The sequence below is a fragment of the Pleurodeles waltl genome, chromosome 3_1, assembly GCF_031143425.1.
Source record: "Pleurodeles waltl isolate 20211129_DDA chromosome 3_1, aPleWal1.hap1.20221129, whole genome shotgun sequence".
Taxonomy (NCBI): Eukaryota; Metazoa; Chordata; class Amphibia; order Caudata; family Salamandridae; genus Pleurodeles; species Pleurodeles waltl.
Window position 1 is genome coordinate 1,222,308,883 of NC_090440.1, and position 15,953 is coordinate 1,222,324,835.

Consider the following 15,953-nt stretch of genomic DNA (forward strand, 5'->3'; position numbering starts at 1 on the left):
ACTGCACTGTAAGCCACTGCCCTTTACTCTGCACCACTATGCTCTATGCCACTGCACTCTATGCCACTGTACTCTACAGCACTATGCTCTGCACTGAATCACTCTACACTACTCCACTCTACACCATTGCACCCTATGCCACGAGAGTGTACTCTGCACTCTATGCCACTGCACCACTCTGCACTACTGCACTCTCTGCCACGCTATTGTATGCAACTCTACTCCACTATACTCTATGGCACTCTACTCTGCCCAATGCCACTCTATGCCACTGCACTCTATGCCCATGCATTCTAAACTGCACTGTACGCCACTGCCCTCTACTCTGCACCATTGTACGCTATGCCACTGGTCTCTGTGCCACCCTATACCACTGCACTAACACTCTACTCTGCAACATTGTTCTCTCCGCTACTGTACTCTACACCACTCTCTGTACTTCTGCAGTCTATGCACTGCACTCTACGCCACGGTACTCTACCGTACTATACTCTACTTTGCACTACTCTATGCCACTGCACCCTATGCCACGCGAGCCTACTCTGCACTCAATGCCACTGCACCACTCTACACTACTGCACTCTCTGCCACTCTAGTGTATGCCACTCTACTCCACTGCACTCCATGCCACTCTACTCTGCCCCACGCCACTCCATGCCACTGCACTCTAAACCACTGCACTGGGCACCACTGCACTCTACCCTGCACCACTGTGTTCTATACTACTGCTCCTATGCCACTCTACTCCACTTTACAACACTTTGCTACTAACTTTTAGCCATGCTGAACAGCAGCCACTCTGGTGTAAAGCATGGGTAAAACACATTGGCAAAGCCAATAACTATTGGCTTTGCCAATTTTTGTTAGTACTATGAGGTACCAAGGTCCCTGAAAGAACTGTGAATGTGTAAGTCCTTTTTTTAAACATGCATTACACACATTATAATAAAGACTGCTGCAATAAGTGCAAATACATTTCGGTTAAATAAATAAAAAGTCCTTCAGGGATCGCAAAGGCAGCACTTATCCGTCTCAAATATGAGCTTGGCCTCTCTCTGTGGGACAATTCAGTGTGTATGCTTGCAGCCAGGGTCTGTACGGTCAATGTGCATGGTGTCAGTGCACAGACATAGCGTGAAGCAAAGTCCTGCGTCTTAGACATCCGACACGTTAAGATCAGACAGAAAGGTGGTTGTTCAACAAGGTTCCTTGGAAAAAAAAAGATAAGCGGTGCTCGTAAAGCTGTTGTGGCCATCTCCTGCATGCTAAACAGGCACTGGCGTGCTATGAAGCCTGAGGGATAATCAGCAGCTATTTATTTTAATCTTTGCTGCTCAGGGGTGGCTCTACTTTTCAAGTCGTGCTTTCCAGCAAAAAAAGAAAACCTGCTGAAGCCATACTTTCTGAAATAAAACTCAAAAGGGACTCAACTTCTGAACTGGCACGTAACAAAGCAATTTTAAGAAATACTCCAGACAGACACATTATCACTCGGGGCAATGAGAGACAACGTGGCCTCACCCGCCCGTGGCTGAATGTAAGACATACATTAAATTACATATGATGGAACCTCAAAAAGAGGAGAGGGAGGGTGAAACCATGTGTTGTCCATGATAAGCATGCATGGAATGTAGACATCACAGCATGAATTCAGACACAGGGTGACTTCCAAATTGCACGCCGATCCTAGTAAAATAAATTTGAGTGTGCATTGTGAGCGCCATGGCCACCATGGAGAGTGAAGGGGAGACACAAAAGGAAAAAGTAGTTCGCCCACGGAGAAAGTATATCAGCAATTGTGCAATTATCCATGTAACAGTCAGTCTGCAAGGTGTAACAAACCAGCCTCAAGGCTGGACATACTTAAAGCATTTACCAACGACATCAATTAATTTTTGAACGGCAAGCCCAGGAACGAATGAAAGTGATGGGCATGAAGTGGGCATTGTTATACCCCTCATATACATTAAAATAGGTTGGAAAAGCAGCGTGTGTGTGCAGCTATGTTCAACCTAAAAACGGGAGGCTGTGTTGAACAGTTTCGATAAACGTACTGCGCCTGCTTTGTCTGATTCATTGTTTTTCTGCTAGAAATCTTTTTATTGAATATTTTTCCATAACTCTAAATAAAATACAACATATGACACTGATAGCATCAAGAGGCATAATTTACACTGCCACACATTGCAATATCACAAAATTAGTCAATATGTGAGGGGTTAGACTGAGAGTGGACAAATCCACAGAGTAGTGGGGTGTTCAGCAAGGGATACGTGCAAGGTGTGGAGTCCATTTTTGTTTCTACTGAGAAGCAGCGGATACAAATTAGGTAAACGGGGTAACTATAAACATCGGAAGGATGAGCTGCATTACCACAAAAGCGGGAATGTGTTCTGAAACTGGGTGAGAAGTAGGAGTCTTGGGACAAGGGGATGAACAGGGAGGAGGAGAGGTAGCTAGGGTATTGGGGGAACAGGGAGCAACGCCACTGTGTCAATCTCACCCTGTCAGTGGGACATCTAGTCAAAGAGTTGAAGTGCTCTGAGCCTGGATGGCATACAACCAGAGTATTCCAAGCTGGGGAAATAATCAATCAATGTTTGCCAAATACGGGTGAATTCAATGTTAGTTTGTGATATGTTATGGGATAGAAGCTCTATGGCCATGACATGCCAGAGGCTCGTGAACCATTGAGTGATGGGAGGGGCAGAGGATTTCTTCCAATTAAAAGCTATAAATTGCTTATCAGCACCCAACATGTGGCTAAGGAGGCTCTAGTCTGTATGAGTCATCGCCTCCAGTTCTAGGGCGCAGATGCCCAGAATGAACATGTTTTAGGGGTAGGGGATTTTCTTCCAATAGGTTGTGACTTAGGCACATGAACATCATATGCAGTGGAAGTCCCCAGAGGCCGCATTGCATCTCCAGCAATGGTCAGGGGTAGAAACTATGAGGGCAAGTTGGTGTAGTACCACTGGGTCATCAATTTGTATGCTGTCTCGCACTACGTTACGCTTCTGGTTAGCTTCTGAAGATTTTGGGGATGTCCCACTAAAGTGTTTCCCATTGTTTCTGGGAGATGCAGTCAATGGTGTCGCCTTCCCATTGTGATTGATATGTGGGTGGACGGGATTGCGCCAAGAGTTGCAGTGTCTGATAAGTGCACAAAATCAGACCCCTAGTGCAGTCACAGGATCTAACTAGTGTCTCAAATGGGGTGTAATCCAGCGTTGCTGCCTGAATATTGGAGGAATGAAGCGCTCAATGGCGCTATTGCGTCCAGGCCGTTTCAGGTACCTGGAAGTCAGTTTTGCATTATTTAAATGTCTTAATGGTCGCAACCTCAAACAAATCGCATAGGATACGACATTCACCTGCTCCCAGCTGGGGAATGATCGAGCCTCAAAGACCAGCGTGAATTCCAAGCTACGAGCAACTGGGGTGAGGGGGAGGTTCAGAATGAGCGATTTAGACATATTAACCTTAAAGCCAGGGATCTGCTCAAAGGCAGTAAGTACACGCACAACAGTCGGGCGGGAGGTAGCCGGTTGGGTAAGAGTCTGCAGGAGATCATTTGCAAAGAGTCTCAGTTTGTCAGTGCGCCCACCAAAAGGGATGCCCACAATGGACTCCGTCTGCAGGATAGCGATGGCTAGAGGCTCCAATGACAAGCAAACAGCAAGGGACACCCCTTCCAAGTGCCTCGTCAAGTGGATAAATTTCGTTAACTGACCATTCAATCAATCAATCAGTCGCATTTATAAAGCGCGCTACTCACCCGTAAGGGTCTCAAGGCGCTGTGGGGGGGGGGGGTTCAATGCTCGAAGAGCCAGGTCTTGAGCTGCCGTCTGAAGTGAAGGTGGTCTTGTATGGCGCGAAGGTGGCTGGGAAGGGAGTTCCAGGTCTTCGCTGCTAGGTAAGAGAAGGACCTGCCTCCGGTATCGTGGCTGGTGGCAAGACATAGGAGGCCATATTCCTAGTAAACATTCCTGGGCCCAGGTCGATCTTTTTAAGGGCCACCCGTAAGAACATCCAGCTAGCTGATCCTGTCAAAGGCATTCTCCGCACTGAGCAAGAGAATACAGGAGGGAATGTTATTGCTGTGGGAGAACATCCAGCAAGCTGATCCTGTCAAAGGCATTCTCCGCACTGAGCAAGAGAATACAGGAGGGAATGTTATTGCTGTGGGATTTTTTCACCAAATGTGCAGCACAACGAATATTATCCCCCTCCTGCCGATTACGATCAAAGCCCACCTGGTCCGAATCAGAGGACTGGGAGGTAGTTCTCCAAACGATTCACTCGAATCTTTGTGAAGTTCTTGGTGTCCGTGATTAAGAATGCAATTAGACGGTAGGAGGTGCAAAGAGTGGGATCTTTACTGGGTTTAGGAATGAGGGCAATCTCAGCTGCTACCACGCTGTCTCTGATGTGTATAAATTAAATAATTTTGGTAGGTGATCCCGGAGGAATGGAAGGAAAGCTCTATAGAAAGTGACCAGAAGCCTGTCCAGGCCTGGTATCTTGCCAGTGGGGAGATCACACAGGGCAAGGTGCAGCTCAACAAGGGTGATAAGGGATTCCAAAAGTTTCAAGCTATGAAATGCATGTTTAGCTTGTTTGGTGGTTGTCCATGTTGAATGCCCTGTCTGGTTTTTAGCTATGCGAGTCTGAGCATGTTGCTGGCGCAGGATTCGGGAAAGAAGGGCACCAACCTTATCTCCCCCTTCGAAGAACTGCTGCTTCAAGGCAAGTAGGGACCTCTTGGCCTTGTTAGTTCTGTGGGCTCTCAGCTGGCCTTGCAGCAAGGCCAGCTGACTCTTGATGCCTGGATAGGGTGGATTGATCAATGCACTCTAGAAGCTTAACCTCAGTGGCCAAGCCTGTCTCCACAAATCAAAATTCCCGTGCACGAGCTATAGCAGTAAAGGATACAACCCCTCTAATGGTGGCCTTAAAACCATCCCAGAGTAAATGTGCTGATTTGTGCGGGAGGTCATTGAGATCGAAGTAGTCTGTGATCCCCTTTTGGATTTCGGCCACATTGACTGGGTCTCTATGCAAGTGTGGAGGAAATCAACAACACACTGGGGCCCATCACATCCCCGTTTTAGGTCCATATTAGTTTTACATGAGAATGGTCTGAGATGGAGAAGTCTGTAATGGTTCCAGTTTCCAGGGCTTGAAGGAGAGAGTGGGTTAGTAAAGGATAAACTTTGAGTGAGTATGATGCACGCACGTGTGAGTAAAAGGAATAGTCTCGGATGTCAGGATGTCTATAATGTCATGCAACCACTACTAACCCCACATAGGTAAGGTCACCTTTGAGTGCAGAGGACATTGCCCCAGTACCTTGAAAGGATTTAATACGGCGGTCAAGCTCGGGGTCCCACACCAGGTTTAAATTGCCCCCCATCACTATGTGATCTTTCTCATTCTTTAGCAGGTCGCACAGTAGGCCTCTGAGAAAGGTATCTTGTGGCTGATGGGAGTTACTAAACATTTATTAGAGTGAGTGGGTGGTGTCCCCCTTTTTCAAGCTTAACTTTAAGTAACAACCATTTGTATCCCGAACCATGTACAGTACTTTAGAGCAGAAACCTCTCTTACACATAATAGCCACCCCATTGTCTCAGTAGAAGCATGAGCCGAGCAGCGGATCGGTATTTCAGATGCAACATGTGGCCTGAGTCTTCCCGTAGGAGGGGGGTCTCTTGGAGGAAGATAACATCAGGAGTTCTGCAAGAGGTGGTAGCGCCAGACTTGCCTTCGATTATTAGGCGAGTTTAAGCCCTTTATATTGAGGGTGTGTAGCTTAGTGTGTTGAATAGCGGCCAAAATGATGCAAGGGGGGTGTCAGCTGTGGCACCAGGTGGATGGGTGGGTGTACTTATATCAGCATAGCCCAAGAAGCTCTCCGGGGAAGTGACTCCCTTCAATGTGGGGGCTGCTGACAGGGTAGGAACACAGGTGAGGTATGGTTAAGAGGGTGGCCAAGTGGTTTAGTGGTGTCAGGTCTGCAAGTATATGGTGGTGCATGGCATATGCAAGGGGGGTTAGAAAGGATTCCACAAGTGATGTATCTGACCCAGAGGAGTTAAGAATTAGGAGAAAAGGAACAACAACAAGAGGCTAAGAGGGCCTAACAATTCCATTGAAGTCTTGAGAAAGCTGGCACCCTGTCACACTGGTCTCATTGGAGGATTTACCCTCCCAGGAAAGGAATGGAAGGGGGGCGTCTGTCATGAGTAGCCGCCCAATCACTGGGTGTGGGTAGATCTCTCCACAAAGTAAGCAGACTGGTGTGTTGTCAAGGTTCTCCAAGCGTCTTGGAACCCCGTGTGTATCAGAGGGCAGGGCCAAAGTACACAGTGCAGTGTGGACACATCAGACCGGTGTCCAAGGCCCGTGATTTTGGAGAGCTGCTAGGGAAGGAAGCATTGAGTGGCGGGAGGCTTTCAAAGACATTTTCAGTGCATCAAGCACTGCATAGGTGGCGGAGGCCTACACTCCCCCCTGAGGGGTAGGTATTCCAAAGGATCCCCACCAGGAATGGGGACATGAGTTGCAGTGTTCGGAGGGCCCACACCTTCTGCCCCACAGTATGGGCCTGGTCAGGGAAAAGAGTCAAAGCTACACAGAGCCAGAGGTGGCCGGGGTGGGGGGGTAACAGTCCAAGTCTATGTTTCAGAGGTGTTGGGGCTCTTTTGGTTTCCTGGGAAGCTGAGTCTTTGCTGTGCTTGTCTGAGCAGCAAGACCACAACACACCTTGGTGCGTAGTGTCTCTTGATTTGCTGAGTGGGGCTGCATCAAAGCTTCGTCCGGTGGGTCAGCCGGGAGTCCCTGGAGCTGTCTTGCACCTGGCCGGGATAGAATGGTGCAGCGCCTGCCCTCACACTGAAACATGATGGTGAATGGATGGCCCCATTGGTAGCAGATATTGAGTTTTCGATGACTGCCCAAAAGTCCTTGTGACAGCGAAGGGTGATGGAGAGACATTCTGGAAGAGCTTAATGATGTGGGCACGGAAGATCAGATCGGCCTTGCTCAGTGAGGTCCGTAAGAAGGTTTCTTTGTCTGTGAAGAAGTGCCTCCTCGTAAGGATATCTGGTACAGAATCAGCTTCCCCTTTGCAAATGCCACACAATGAGCTCTATCCAGGGCTGGAGGTGGGGTGTCTCGGTCACTGCGGATTGTCTACAGGAGCTCAGCGGTGAAGGCCAGAATGTTGTTGCCCTTCACTCCCCCACGGACTCCCAAGATTCTGATGTTATTCCGGTGGGTTTTGTTTTCTAGGTCCTCTTGTTTCATTTGTAGCTCAAATTGCTGCCCTTCAAGGGCTGTCACTCTGCGCCAGAGCATTTCCTGGTCTTCTCAGCATCCACTATGCATTCCAGATCGTCCTCCGCTCTCGCTGATGTCATGACGCATATCTTGGATGCAGGACTTAAAATACGTTATGGGGAGCTTGTTTCAGAGTGGATTTCCCACAGGAATTGGCCTATATAGACTTGGGATATGGGGATTGATGCTGAGGCTCCAGACACAATGGTTGAGAGGGATCCGGTGACTCCATATCCACCGTTGGCACCTTATTCCATCATGAAGTGACAGGGTTTTCTCTGGTAGATCCAAATGGCATGTCTTTAGCAGATTTGCCACAGGGCAGTGTAGCCAGCTAGGAGGCTGTGAAATAGCTGGTTGCTGTTTCAACCCAAAGCACTGCCTGAAGTCCTTTGCAGCGTAGGTGCCTTTGCAACAGTTTTGGATCTTGGTGGTGGCCTCTGCACACCCCTGGCAGGGTCCAGTGTGCAGAGCAACCAGGGGTTCCGAGAGAAGACTTAGGGGGCCCCTGACTAGGCCCACTGACGATCACAGCAAGGGTACAGGTGTCATAGAGTGATCCCAGGGTTAAGCAAGAATACTAATGCGGCAAGGTGATAGCCATTCCAGGCGCAACTCCCAGCTGCCAGGCCCACAGCAGAGGCTTTGAGGGAAAGAATTATAAATAGCAGTTGGGCCAAAAACAAGTCTCTCCCCTAATATTAGGGCAGGATAGAAGGAGAGAGTTCAGGAGCTGCCACAGAAGGTGCCACTAGTTGGGGGAAGAGAGACTGGGGGGGGGATAAAGAGTTTGTTGCCTTCCCCGTGACGTGCTTTTCTCCCTAATCTCTGGTCCAGTGTCCCTGTAGCAGGTGGTTCAGTAGTGGGCCCCGGAGCGGGTGTGATCAGCTCAAGTACAGAGTTGTCAGTCAGGCTATTGAAGGGTTATTGCATCCCACTGGCGATCAGTAGTGTAATTTCTTAAGGGCTCCCACAGGGTCCAGCATGGTGAGGAGGGCAATGGAGCGAACGGGGATAGACTTCTGCGTTTACCAAGTCACTGCCACCCCATTGATGGATATCAGCATTTGCCCCTAGGCCATTAATCTTGCTTCAGGTCCAGTCCCACTGTAGGCCAAGAGGTTCAGGTGCAGGTCCTAAGGCAGGCCAGAATCAGCCGCTTACTTCGCCAAGATGGTACTGGAATCGGAGGGGTGGGGCAGCTTTCAGCACCGGTGGAGGCAAGGGGCCCAGTGTGTTCCCCCCCCCCTTTTGGCGATCCATCTAAAATGCAGGGGCACTTCCCAGATCTAACACCGCCTGCCGTTTGCCAGACAGGGCGCGTGCATGAGGAAGTCTAGGCTGCCTCCCAGTTCTCGATTGCGACAGGGGCCTGTGGGTTGCACAGGACTACACCGCCGAGCCCCACATAGCTCAGGGGAGATATAAGGGCTCGCTCCTCCCTCTGCAATGAGACCAGCCAGGTCGTACACTCTCCAAGAAGTTCCCCTGGGGCCTGGATTGAGGGGATGTTGGTATTTCCTGCCAACCAGTATGTGATGGTCAAGACCCCACTGGGCCGGGCGTGCAGCACCAGTGTTGCCAGGCCACTGTCAGTAGGCCGTGCTGTCTTCTTTAGCTCACTCTATGCAGGTCTGCAATGATGTGGGAACAAAAGGCCGCTCTTACTCTTCATACCCTCTTTGATGGATGCTGGTGGTAAATAGTCCTCCGCCGCTTCATAACCATGGCGCTTGGCTCAGGTCGGAGGTGTGCGACACGGTCTCAGCAAGATGGCAGCGCCCCCTAAGTGGATCTTATCATGGAGGCCATCATCTCTCAGGCAGGCTGGGGCCCAGGGCACCCAGGTTTAGCAGCAGTACAAGCCATTAGTCCCCAGCCCAATGGTCGGGCTGCATATGGCTCATTTCTTGGACCTTATTAAGGCTCGGCTAGTCATGGCCACCCTCAGGCAAGATGGCGGGAGGGACAACATGGGCCGGGACTCGTATGAGAATCCATGTTGCGGCTGCCAGAATTCTGTTAGCTAGAATATAAATGTCCCCCAGGCGCAGGTGGGGTGGGGTGGGGCCCCCGCCTGGGCTGGTATTGCTTAAAAACTGGTCCCGGCGCCCAGGATGATGCTAGATGTCAACGGGAGTCCAGAGATGGAACATGACACATCCTACTCCATGCTCCGCTAGGCCACACCCCTGTCTGACTAATTTTTATCTGTGCGGTCATTATAGAGACAATAAAGAATTAATTGACTGAAGCCATTATATATAAACTATAAAGGCAGGAGTAGAGATATTGCATCGGTTCGCACCGAAAAAGCAAACACCTGTGAAATATTTTCTCATTCTTGAAATATATAACAGTAGCCTCGAGATGGAGGAAAAATTTACATTGACTGTGATGCTGTTGATTAATTGAACTGCGTCTCCTTTTAATGTGCTTACGATTCCTATAGAAGTAACAGAAACAAAAAACAGTAGGAATCAAGCACTATGAAGAGTGGAAAATGACTAAATAAAGATTGCACAGCTTTACCCAGTGAGATCAAAGCTTGGTGAATTTCTTTCATCACGTTTCGATAAAGCACCTTCTGCCATTCGTGCAACAGCTTCCACTCCTCTTGTGAGAAATAAGCAGTAACATCACAGAATGCAACCTGGAAAGAAAAGATTTTACATCACTTGATGTGCAAATTAAATCATTTAATTGTATATAACATTTACAAGTAAATCAGAGTATGTTGTCCAGTCACAGATGTGCTGCTCATTTAGTCCGTATCATTTGTGTTCATGGACCAAATGCCTGGAGTCACAGTACTTGGAAGAACTCTTCACATTATTGACTCCTGCTACTAAACTTTTCAAAATAAGTTGCCCAAAAGGTGGTCTAGTCTTTTTATGTGCAGTCTCTCATAATGCAACATTCTTCCCATTAAATTTAAGATCCCTCGACTTAACGACACTACATGCAACCTTAAATAGTTGTTGTAGGAAAGTACCATCTTGCCTGGCATGTTACCCCCATTTTTCACTGTATATATGTTGTTTTAGTTGTATGTGTCACTGGGACCCTGTTCTCCAGGGCCCCAGTGCTCATAAGTGTGCCTGAATGTGTTACCTGTGTAGTGACTAACTGTCTCACTGAGGCTCTGCTAATCAGAACCTCAGTGGTTATGCTCTCTCATTTCTTTCAAATTGTCACTGACAGGCTAGTGACCAATTTTACCAATTTACATTGGCTTACTGGAACACCCTTATAATTCCCTAGTATATGGTACTGAGGTACCCAGGGTATTGGGGTTCCAGGAGATCCCTATGGGCTGCAGCATTTCTTTTGCCACCCATAGGGAGCTCTGACAATTCTTACACAGGCCTGCCACTGCAGCCTGAGTGAAATAACGTCCACGTTATTTCACAGCCATTTTACACTGCACTTAAGTAACTTATAAGTCACCTATATGTCTAACCTTTACCTGGTAAAGGTTAGGTGCAAAGTTACTTAGTGTGAGGGCACCCTGGCACTAGCCAAGGTGCCCCCACATTGTTCAGAGCCAATTCCCTGAACTTTGTGAGTGCGGGGACACCATTACACGCGTGCACTACATATAGGTCACTACCTATATGTAGCTTCACAATGGTAACTCCGAATATGGCCATGTAACATGTCTAAGATCATGGAATTGCCCCCTCTATGCCATCCTGGCATTGTCGGCACAATTCCATGATACCAGTGGTCTGTAGCACAGACCCTGGTACTGCCAAACTGCCCTTCCTGGGGTTTCACTGCAGCTGCTGCTGCTGCCAACCCCTCAGACAGGCATCTGCCCTCCTGGGGTCCAGCCAGGCCTGGCCCAGGATGGCAGAACAAAGAACTTCCTCTGAGAGAGGGTGTGACACCCTCTCCCTTTGGAAAATGGTGTGAAGGCAGGGGAGGAGTAGCCTCCCCCAGCCTCTGGAAATGCTTTGTTGGGCACAGATGTGCCCAATTCTGCATAAGCCAGTCTACACCGGTTCAGGGGACCCCTTAGCCCTGCTCTGGCGCGAAACTGGACAAAGGAAAGGGGAGTGACCACTCCCCTGACCTGCACTTCCCCTGGGAGGTGTCCAGAGCTCCTCCAGTGTGCTCCAGACCTCTGCCATCTTGGAAACAGAGGTGCTGCTGGCACACTGGACTGCTCTGAGTGGCCAGTGCCACCAGGTGACGTCAGAGACTCCTTCTGATAGGCTCCTTCAGGTGTTAGTAGCCTATCCTCTCTCCTAGGTAGCCAAACCCTCTTTTCTGGCTATTTAGGGTCTCTGTCTCTGGGGAAACTTTAGATAACGAATGCAAGAGCTCAGCCGAGTTCCTCTGCATCTCTCTCTTCACCTTCTACCAAGGAATCGACTGCTGACCGCGCTGGAAGCCTGCAAAACTGCAACATAGTAGCAAAGACGACTACTGCAACTCTGTAACGCTGATCCTGCCGCCTTCTCGACTGTTTTCCTGGTGGTGCATGCTGTGGGGGTAGTCTGCCTCCTCTCTGCACTAGAAGCTCCGAAGAAATCTCCCGTGGGTCGACGGAATCTTCCCCCTGCAACCGCAGGCACCAAAAAGCTGCATTACCGGTCCCTTGGGTCTCCTCTCAGCACGACGAGCGAGGTCCCTCGAATCTAGCAACTCTGTCCAAGTGGCCCCCACAGTCCAGTGACTCTTCAGTCCAAGTTTGGTGGAGGTAAGTCCTTGCCTCACCTCGCTAGACTGCATTGCTGGGAACCGCGACTTTTGCAGCTACTCCGGCCTCCGTGCACTTCCGGCGGAAATCCTTTGTGCACAGCCAAGCCTGGGTCCACGGCACTCTAACCTGCATTGCACGACTTTCTAAGTTGGTCTCCGGCGACGTGGGACTCCTTTGTGTAACTTCGGGTGAGCACCGTTTCACGCATCCTCGTAGTGCCTGTTTCTGGCACTTCTCCGGGTGCTACCTGCTGCTGAGAGGGCTCCTTGTCTTGCTCGACGTCCCCTCTCTCTCCTGGTCCAATTTTCGACCTCCTGGTCCCTCCAGGGCCACAGCAGCGTCCAAAAACGCTAACCGCACGATTTGCAGCTAGCAAGGCTTGTTGGCGTTCTTTCGGCGGGAAAACACTTCTGCACGACTCTCCACGGCGAGAGGGATCCGTCCACCAAAGGGGAAGTCTCTAGCCCTTTTCGTTCCTGCAGAAACCGCAGCTTCTTCTGTCCAGTAGAAGCTTCTTTGCACCCGCAGCTGGCATTTCCTGGGCATCTGCCCATCTCCAACTTGCTTGTGACTTTTGGACTTGGTCCCCTTGTTCCACAGGTACCCTAGATTGGAAATCCACAGTTGTTGCATTGTTGGTTTGTGTCTTTCCTGCATTATTCCTCTAACAAGACTTCTTTGTCCTTAGGGGAACTTTAGTGCACTTTGCACTCACTTTTCAGGGTCTTGGGGAGGGTTATTTTTCTAACTCTCACTATTTTCTAATAGTCCCAGCGACCCTCTACAAGGTCTAATAGGTTTGGGGTCCATTCGTGGTTCGCATTCCACTTTTGGAGTATATGGTTTGTGTTGCCCCTATCCCTATGTTTCCCCATTGCATCCTATTGTAACTATACATTGTTTGCACTGTTTTCTAAGACTATACTGCATATTTTTGCTATTGTGTATATATATCTTGTGTATATTTCATATCCTCTCACTGAGGGTACACTCTAAGATACTTTGGCATATTGTCATAAAAATAAAGTACCTTTATTTTTAGTATAACTGTGTATTGTGTTTTCTTATGATATTGTGCATATGACACTAAGTGGTACTGTAGTAGCTTCACCCGTCTCCTAGTTCAGCCTAAGCTGCTCTGCTAAGCTACCATTATCTATCAGCCTAAGCTGCTAGACACCCTATACACTAATAAGGGATAACTGGGCCTGGTGCAAGGTGCAAGTACCCCTTGGTACTCACTACAAGCCAGTCCAGCCTCCTACAGTTGTCGATCCTTAGCATGTACATTAATCTTCAGCAAAAATTGAAACAGGTACTCATTAATTCAGCCAGAAACTCGATGTTCAACGATCACAAAGTGAGTTTAACTTAAGGCTCTAATCTCAATCTGAAACATAGCTTCCTAGAGAACAACTGGTTGAGTGAACAAAATCGCCTTTGGGGTATTTATTGCCCTCGTGTCATACTTTCAGCTACGACGTATAGAATCCGTCGGAATTTTGTTTATAAATAAGCTGCATAGGTATGGCCTTTAGGCCTTGAAAGGTAGACTTCCAGGTGACCAGTCTATTAGGTAGGTGCACATCGCATACTCCTTAAAGGTGATCCTAGACCATACATTTGTAGAACTATCGCTTTTTAAATATAGCTGACTTCTCCATCGATCCTAAGATAAAAAGCTACCACATGCCTTAAACTCCCTCTACTTTCCTCAAAAGTGTTACTCAGCAAATTAATGACATTTGCAAACCAGAAGCAATACCTCACTTTCAAATGGGGCCTCTTGTCCTTTAAAAGATTTGAGAAAAGGAAAAACAACACACCGCCCACCCTATCAAGTCTGAAAGGCGCGACTCCAGGATTTTCCCAGTGGAAGGATTCTCTTCCAGTCATGTATTACAACTTCTCTATTACTTGCTGCCTATGACACGTAGCTTTACAAAAGAGTAATAAAATTAAGTCAATTGATTCATCCACCAAACTTTATTTACAGAACAGGCCACTTTCAAAATCATCGACCTTCCTAGCCTCGTTCACATCTTTATGCTCGGCATATAAAAATGCAGTTTGGGAGGCATATATGGAACATCTTATCGAAATGGATCAAACTACACGAAATAAGCTGTTAAAGAGGCTCACAAAAAGTCTGCCTTCGGTTAGTAGTAATTCAGGTAATATCAGCATGCTCGAGGGGAGCCCAATGGATGACTTTGTGACTGAATTATACAATATCAACACTTTCTCTTTAACCCCTTCGCTGCCAGGCCTTTTCCCCCTCCTGTGCCGAGCCTTTTTTTGGCTATTTGGAGCAGTTCGCGCTTAGGCCCTCATAACTTTTTGTTCACGTAAGCTACCCACGCCAAATTTGCGTCCTTTTTTTCCAACATCCTAGGGATTCTAGAGGTACCCAGACTTTGTGGGTTCCCCAGAAGGAGGCCAAGAAATTAGCCAAAAAACAGTGAAAATTTGGTTTTTTTTAAAAAAAATTGGAAAAATGGGCTGCAGAAGAAGGCTTGTGGTTTTTTCCCTGAAAAGGGCATCAACAAAGGGTTTGCGGTGATAAAATCACCAGCTTCCCAGCTTTCAGGAACAGGCAGACTTGAATCAGAAAACCCAATTTTTCAACACAATTTTGGCATTTTACTGGGACATACCCCATTTTTACGATTTTTTGTGCTTTCAGCCTCCTTCCAGTCAGTGACAGAAATGGGCATGAAACCAACGCTAGATCCCAGAAACCGCAACATTTCTGAAAAGTAGACAAAATTCTGAATTCAGCAATGGGTAATTTGTGTAGATCCTACAAGGGTTTCCTACAGAAAATAACAACAGAAAAAGAAAAATATTGAAATTGAGGTGAAAAAAAACATCAATTTTTCTCTAAGTTTTACTCTGTAACTTTTTCCTGCAATGTCAGATTTTCGAAAGCAATATACCATTACGTCTGCTGGACTCTTCTGGTTGCGGGGATATATAGGGCTTGTAGGTTCATCAAGAACTCTAGGTACCCAGAGCCAATAAATGACCTGCACCTTGCAGTGGGTTTTCATTCTATGCCGGGTATACAGCAATTCATTTGCTGAAATATAAGGAGTAAAAAATAGCTATCAAGAAAACCTTTGTATTTCCAAAATGGGCACAAGATAAGGTGTTGAGAAGCAGTGTTTATTTGCACATCTCTGAATTCCGGGGTGCCCATACTAGCATGTGAATTACAGGGCATTTCTCAAATAGACGTCTTTTTTACACACTGTCTTACATTTGGAAGGGCAAAATGTAGAGAAAGACAAGGGGCAATAACACTTGTTTTGCTATTCTATGTTCCCCCAAGTCTCCCGATAAAAATGATACCTCACTTGTGTGGGTAGGCCTAGCGCCCGCGACAGGATATGCCCCAAAACACAACGTGGACACATCACAGAAAACAGACCTGTTTTTAGCAAAGTGCCTACCTGTAGATTTTGGCCTCTAGCTCAGCCGCCACCTAGGGAAACCTACCAAACCTGTGCATTTCTGAAAACTAGAGACCTAGGGGAATCCAAGATGGGGTGACTTGTGTGGCTGGGACCAGGTTCTGTTACCCAGAATCCTTTGCAAACCTCAAAATTTGGCTAAAACAACACATGTTCCTCACATTTCTGTGGCAGAAAGTTCTGGAATCTGAGAGGAGCCACCAATTTCCTTCCACCCAGCGTTCCCCCACGTCTCCCGATAAAAATGATACCTCACTTGTGTGGGTAGGCCTAGCACCCGCGACAGGAAACGCCCCAAAGCGCAACGTGGACACAGCCAAATTTTTGAAGGAAAACAGAGGTGTTTTTTGCAAAGTGCCTACCAGTAGATTTTGGCCTGTAGCTCAGCCGCCACCTAGGGAAACCTACCAAAACTGTGCATT

General features: G+C 47.8%; 1 protein-coding gene across 5 annotated transcripts in view; it reads right to left on the reverse strand.

Annotated features, from left to right (window-relative positions):
* The window catches only part of LOC138285067 (zinc finger protein 418-like), a 389,919-nt gene that overhangs the window by 244,614 nt on the left and 129,352 nt on the right, over positions 1-15,953 (reverse strand). For all 5 annotated transcript variants that reach the window (XR_011201512.1, XM_069224552.1, XM_069224553.1 and 2 more), the window contains exon 2: positions 9,877-9,997. Coding sequence is in view for 4 of the 5 variants with exons in the window: in XM_069224552.1 (XP_069080653.1) it covers positions 9,877-9,997 (121 nt within the window). In the remaining variant the exon portion in view is untranslated. The remainder of the gene's footprint in view (positions 1-9,876; positions 9,998-15,953) is intronic.